The 7,289-nt window shown below is 27.9% G+C and overlaps 1 protein-coding gene across 1 annotated transcript; it reads left to right on the top strand.

Annotated features, from left to right (window-relative positions):
* Positions 1–1,648: 1,648 nt before the first annotated feature.
* On the top strand, positions 1,649–3,069 carry LOC145828578 (protein FAM200C-like). Its single transcript, XM_082936332.1, has 3 exons — positions 1,649–2,063; positions 2,108–2,268; positions 2,554–3,069. Exons 1-3 carry the CDS (start codon positions 1,649–1,651, stop codon positions 3,067–3,069), a joined length of 1,092 nt encoding a protein of 363 aa, XP_082792458.1.
* Positions 3,070–7,289: the final 4,220 nt, after the last annotated feature.

The raw sequence follows: 7,289 nt of genomic DNA, 5'->3' as shown, positions 1-7,289 counted from the left end.
ATATTGTATCTATATATTGTATTTATATTAATTATAAATACAAATTGTTACGAAGTTTAACTGCCGAACGGATTATAAAACTATTCAAATTGTTAAATATGTTCTCAATAAGGATTGTAGATAGAAATTTTTGTGAAAAGTTATTTTCTTTATTAAACACAGCAATTAATTTTTTTCATAAAACTTTGATTAAAATAATTATAAGGACGCTTTAATTGTGTTTTTGTTTCTGTTAAAAAGTTTATTTATTGTAAGTTTATATACTATACCTGCTTAAACTACATTTTTATTATTTTATGTAATTTTTAGGCTAAAAACCTCTACATAAGAGGTTATATAAGCGTTTTTTTTTTTTGTTAGTAAAAGGAAATTTATTAATTGTTTTATCAAAATTGTTAACTTACCATTAAAACTGTCTGTCTAATTTATTAACAAAAACAATATTTTAGAGTTTTTGATGCTATAACTTTGTTTTCGTGTCTATTAAACCTTAAAACAGGGGTTCCTAACCAGGGGTTCCCAACCAGGGGTACAGCATTCCAGGGGATGCGAGATGGCTTTTATTTTTTGTATGACAAATAAGGAGATTTTCACTTTCTGATAAAGTTTATAAAGTTAAAAAGTACATTTTGTTATAAAAAAAAGTTTGCGCTAATTTTCTCAATAAATTAATTTCATGAATACGTCATACAGCAAGAGCGAATTTCTAGAAGTAAATTATTTTAACTAATTTCATTTAATAGCTGTTAGTTTAGAATTAACATTTCAGTAAAGATTTCTTAGAGTTTTACACTTGTGAATTTTAATCATCTATTCTTTAAATATTTTATTTACTTAACTGGTCATTAATTGTTTAAAACAGTTAATGAGCTAGCATCTATTTTAATTGAAATACTTAGATAAGAATTACTATCTTCAGCAGGTTTTTTATTAGCTGTTAAGAACAGGTTCTTTTAAGTCTATTACATTTATAATGTAATCTTTTATAAAGCTTAGTTGTGTAGAAAGTGGTGCTTAAAGATTTAACATCAATAAATTGCAAAGTTCACAGCAACTACTGTATGTTATACCATTTAAGAAAACTTGTTTATAGCTTTAGTGAAACCAATTTTTATAGATCAGCAAAAGTATTCAATGCATCAATTTTATTCCTATTCATACCCTTTTGAACTTAAACCGTTTACCTTTTTCAATCTACTTTTTTCTATTTATGTTGTAAGGATACAAACTTTTTTTGTATTTGCTTTTATACATATCTTTTGACAATTTAAGACTCAATATCTTTTAACTTTTTAAAATCTTAACTCAAACCTTTATTATTTTGAAACCCCCTAGCTGCTAACAGTTTTGAAAATAAAACATTACATTACATAAGCTTAATTTAGAACAGCTGATTTTTATATTTTACGAAGTACATATATTCATAACAAAATGTATAAAAAGTTTAGTTTTAAGTTTAAGCTTAATGTTTATTACTTTTCTAGTGCTTTTTCCTCACTTCTAATATTTTTTCAAATCTTAAAAGACTAAATGACGAAGTCATAGGCTGAAGCATTGTTCTAGTATAAATTTTATGAAAAAAAAATTCTTAGTAATTGACTTTTTTATTTTTTTTTTACAACACAGTTTATTTAATTAGTACTCAATCATGACAAAGATAAGGAAGTGGAATGAAAGTTATGTTAAGTTTGATTTTACTTGCACTGAAACAGTTGAAGGCCTGCAAAAACCGCAATGCATGTTATGTAACATTGTATTTTCGAACTCAAATTTGAAACCATCTAAGTTACAAGAACATTTTAACAAACGACATGGTGGAGCAGATATTTCAGGTCATGATTTTGAGTCATTGAAATCTAAAAGGATCCGCAATGAATCACGAGGAACACTTCCCAAGTTCGGTTTTGTATCTGCTGGCAAACCTCTTTTATTGGCTTCTTACCATGTGGCGTATAACGTAGCTAAATCCAAAAAGCTTCATACAATTGCTGAGGAGTTGATAAAGCCATGTGTGTTTCAAATGACAGTAGATGTTCTGGAAAAGAAGCTTCAAAAAAGCTTGAGTTAGTGCCGCTATCTAACATCATTATTCAAAGTCGATTTATAGATTTAAGTTCGGATGTTTTGGATCAAGTCATTGCTGAAATCAAAGCTAGTTCTTTAAAAATCTCTCTCCAGTTGGACGAATCAACCGATGTTGAAAGTTGCAGTCAATTGATTGTACTAGTGAGATATGTGCATGATGGTTCGATAAAAGAAGAATTCTTAGTTTGTGAAGGTCTGAAAAGAACTACAAAAGCAAAATACATCTTTCAATGTGTCAAGAATTTTTTTGCGAAACATGACTTAGACATGCAAGTTATTGGTTCTGTATGTACTGACGGTGCCTCTGCTATGTTGGGAAATATATCTGGTATTTTTGCTTTGTTAAAACAGGATATTCCGCACTTGCAGGGTACTCACTGTTTTCTTCATCGACATGCCTTGGCATCAAAAACATTGCCCTCGAAATCTAAAAATGTCCTTGATATTTGTGTGAGGACAATCAACTAGATTAGAGGTCGTGCTCTTAATCACCGTCTTTTTAAGTCCTTGTGTCAAGATTATGGTAGTGAACATTCAGTTTTACTTTTCCATACGGAGGTCCTCTGGCTATCACGTGGAAGAGCTTTTATGCGCTTTTTTGAATTGAGGAAAGAAGTAAAAGCTTTTCTTAAGGAACGTGACTATGACCATTTCAAAGAAATGGAGTCAAAAGAATTTATTCAAATACTAGCTTACTTAAGTGACATTTTCAGCCGCTTGAATGACATGAGTGTTTCCATGCAAGGGAGAAATGTAAATATCTTAAAATGTCGTGAAATAATAAATGCTTTAAAAAAAAAGTTAAATCTCTGGTGTCAACGAGTTGAAAGAGGCAATTTATCAAACTTTCCATTACTCGAAGAAGTGATTGATGAAGATGAGTGTTTCGTTCCAAGTGTGCGTGAAGAAATTATGAACCATTTGGAAATACTATCCAAGTCTTTTGACGGATATTTCAAAATAGGAGAACTGGAAATTTTCTGACGAATGGATAATAAATCCATATTCTTTTAATTTGAATCACATGTCGGATGATGAATCGTTAAAAGATGAACTTATTGAATTATGCATGAACCGTTTTATCAAAATGCAGTTTGAAAGCAAAACTCTTGAGCAATATTGGTGTTGTTCAATGAATATGTTTCTAAAACTTGGTGAAAAAGCACTAAGTACTCTCATTCCATTCGCGACGACTTACTTGTGTGAGTCTGGATTTAGTACTCTTTTGTCTATAAAAACTAAATCAAGAAGCCGCTTGAATGCACAGGCAGACATGGCGAATTGGCATCAGCAACAAAATGCCACGTTTTCAGAAAGTTTTGTACAATAGATAGGAACAAAAAAGTTATTAACATTAGAGTAGATTTAAAATTAAGTTCTTAATCTTTTCAAAATAATATTGCATGAATAGTATTTTATTAATTTGCTAAATACCTTGTGTGGATAATGATGTGTCATTTAGGATTTTTTATTAAATATATAAGATTAGTTTAGTTTTTTGTTAATTTTAATTGAAAAAAAAAACTTTTTATAAAGATAAATTAGTTTTTTTCGTTTAATTAAAAGGTAATTATTTTTTTTTAGTTTGTTTAAAAATGAGCAGGTAGAATTACAAGTGATGAGCCCAAACTCACTTGCTAGACCTTCATAAAACGTTTATCGTTGCGAAGGGAAGAGTCAGTTCTGATGTTTTCTACGTTATAAAAAATAGATAAAACTTGTTCAATTATAGTTTGTTATGTTTTTAATTTTCCAAGTATTTTATTTTTGTCAATATAGTACACTATCATAAAAATTAAAATACAAATTATTAATTAATGAAATCAATCATTTCATAATACAATTATTAATAAATAATTGAGCATATAATGTCAGGGGTGCAAGATCAAATTAAGAGATTTTAGGGGTGCGATCTTTTACCCTTAGACAGGTGCTCTCAATAATCATAATTTCTAATAACGAAAAAGTGATTTAAAATGTTTTTTTAGATCTACATCAACATGCAATTTGAATGACATTACATCAGTAATATCTTTTTGGCTGGCTGACTCAATATATTTTAGATTCAAATTAAAAAAACCAAAAGTAAAAACAGCAGAAGAATTGGTGTCCACAAAATAATCGATGCACATTATTCAACAATATTTACAGGAACTTTTGGTAAATTTCACATTGATATTATACTTATATGTGCTACAAGGTCCAAATTTCAAGGAGATACTTTTTAAAAAGTCAAGACATAGATAAGGTACGCCTATAAGAAGTACGCAACCGCATAAAGTACGCTCTAAATTTTCATTTACTACCAGGTACAAAACAGTGCACCAAATTTATCTTTGATAACTAATGTGTTTTTAGAAAGTTTATTAGATATTTATAACTATAAATATTTACAGATCACGGAAAGAAATGAAAGTTTTCAAAGCAAAACAAAATGTTGTAATTTCTGGTGATATTCCAACTTCGATTGACATTTCAAAGATTTATTGTGACATTAATAAAAATAATACGATCATTTGTATTTATTTTAAACTAAAATTTAGATATAAGATATTATTCATTTTGATAACTTAAAAAAGTATTAACAATAACCACTTTTTTATAAATAAATATAACTAAAATAATAAAAATAATAAACTCATGATCTGTTAAAAATTAGTCTGTTTTCCTTTTCAAATTCAATCTTGTAGTTTTTTTGTCTAAAAGTAGATGCAAGCACAGTACCTGGGTTTATTAAAAACAAGAAAAATGTGATTAAGTTGTTTTTTTTTCTACAAACACACTGACGCACAGTATTTATGCCTTATAAAACAGTAAAACTATGGTTAACATGTTTTTTTATTCTACAAACACTCTGACGCACAGTATTCATGCCTTATAAAAGAGTAAAACTATGATTAACTTGTATTTTTATTGCTACAAATACACTGACGCACAGTATTTATGACTTATAATACAGTAAAACTATGATTAACTTGTATTTTTATTGCTACAAATACTCTGACGCACAGTATTCATCTGTTAAAAAACAGTAAAACTTTGATTAACTTGTATTTTTTTTGCTACAAATACACTGACGCACAGTATTTATGACTTATAAAACAGTAAAACTATGGTTAAGTTATTTTTTTATTCTACAAACACACTGATGCACAGTATTTATACGTTATAAAAGAGTAAAACTATGATTAAAACTATAATTTTTGTTAATAAGAATTTTATTTTTCGAAATTAAAAAAATTCCTGCTTTCAATCCTTTAGAAATTTAATTATACACTTTCTGTAAAATTTTGAAGAAGATTGCTTAATTAAATGAAGGAGGAGATAGATTTTTTGTGAAATGGTCTTTTTTCGCGTTTTTGTTTGCACCTTCCATTAGTAAAATATTGAAGTCACCAACTTTGATCGCTTTTATCTCAAGAATTACTTTGAATATTTCAAGTGCTGGAAAATGTTTAAAGCTCAAATAAAACTCTATATAATAAGATCAATTTGAAAAAATCTAGGCACCCCCCTATTCCCTTAATGTTCTTCGTCATAATTACTGCACTTATAGCATTGAAAGTTAATATCTGACAATAAAAATTCAAAGTTTCATCAAAAGATTATATTGATATAACAATATATAAAATTTAAAACTATTGTATTGATAGATTTATTTAAAAAAAGGCTGACAGTTTAGTAAATGAAAAAAATAATTTAACTTTTGATAAAAAAGTTTAATAAAAATAAATATAAAGCTTGTCTAAAAGTGTTTATATATAAATATTATTAGATCATAGGACCATTAATTTTAAGCGCACTGTTTTAGTTAAAAAAATATATACAATTATTGTGTTAAAAAACAAACGAAAATCTTATATAAATAGCACTACTTCATGTTTTTAACATTGTAAATTATTTAATCTAAACTTAATTAATATACTATAAAAACTGTTTAGTTTTGCAAGATTTTCGAGGTGAAATAGCCAGCCAAGATCAAAGTTTATCTAACTCAACTGTAATTAAACTGAGAGTAGAAAGAAAGAAAATGTGATCACTCACAACTATGGTCAATGGATTGGTGTGGAGAAAGACCTTTTGGTCATCGAGCCTCACACCAGACATTTTATTTTTTTTTAGCAGCAATATTTTATAACTTTTTTTTTATTTCATAACATTTTATAACTTTTTTTGAGAATAGAAGCAAGACTCAATTACGCTAAATCTAAAAATCTTATCAATTGTTTAACTTACTCCGTCAACAAGATGTCTTCTATACAAATTTTGGCCAGGGGTACAAATACAGTTATCCATTTTTTATTATTATTAATATATATCCATAAGCTTATTAATAAAAAAAAATTACACAGTTTAGAAAGTAAAAATGTTTGTTTATAATAATGTTATTTGTGTTGTATTAATGTTTCCGACAAGCATTTTTTTAAGGTAAACATAAAAAACAAAGCGATAAAAAATTCCATATTAAATAAAGAACGAATAGTGTATATGCAACTATATACATCCGTATCTGTACATGCATTATAATACAGAAGAATCAAAAATTTACTGTTTAATAACAGACTAATGTATTTTTTGTTTCTATATGTACTAAAGAATCACTTTTATAAACAGTATAGAAATATGCGATCGTCTATTAAAATACAATATAAAACAACTTAACCTTAGTTTTACTGTATTATAAGTCATAAATACTGTGCGTCAGTGTATTTGTAGCAATAAAAATACAAGTTAATCATAGTTTTACTCTTTTATAAGGCATGAATACTGTGCGTCAGAGTGTTTGTAGAATAAAAAAACATGTTAACCATAGTTTTACTGTTTTATAAGGCATAAATACTGTGTATCTTTCGCACGTTGCTTGTGGTTGGTCTGATGGACCAGGTTGGCTACGGCGCGAAGAGTGTGGGTCAACACCCCTTTTGTTGATCCCTCTGTCAATGTTACGCTGGCTACAGCGAGTTTCGGGGTTGTTGACCTTGTCTAAAGTATGATGTATGTTCTCTTTAGAGAACATACTATCCTTTTTGGGGGGCTTGGATCTATTACTCATTATGCTATACCAAGAGTTAGGTGTGGCTCACTAGTTGTTTAATTAAATTTAGATATTTTAGATATTTAGATATTTAAATTAATTAAATTTGATTTGTAAATTTCAGAGATTATTAAGAGCACCAAAAGCAGCTTGCTTCTTAATTAATTAT

The sequence above is a fragment of the Thalia democratica genome, chromosome 2 (genome assembly GCF_965202585.1).
Source record: "Thalia democratica chromosome 2, ktThaDemo2.hap1.1, whole genome shotgun sequence".
Classification (NCBI taxonomy): Eukaryota; Metazoa; Chordata; class Thaliacea; order Salpida; family Salpidae; genus Thalia; species Thalia democratica.
This window is presented reverse-complemented; position numbering and strand designations above follow the sequence as displayed.

What these genes read in the sequence shown, in the direction of transcription:
- LOC145828578 (XM_082936332.1), top strand. Translation starts at nt 1,649, where the DNA reads ATGACAAAGATAAGGAAGTGGAATGAAAGTTATGTTAAGTTTGATTTT. An exon ending in GAAGCTTCAAAAAAGCTTGA is followed by an intron (nt 2,064 to 2,107) that starts GTTAGTGCCGCT and finishes GTCGATTTATAG; the next exon opens with ATTTAAGTTCGGATGTTTTG. An exon ending in CGATAAAAGAAGAATTCTTA is followed by an intron (nt 2,269 to 2,553) that starts GTTTGTGAAGGT and finishes ACAATCAACTAG; the next exon opens with ATTAGAGGTCGTGCTCTTAA.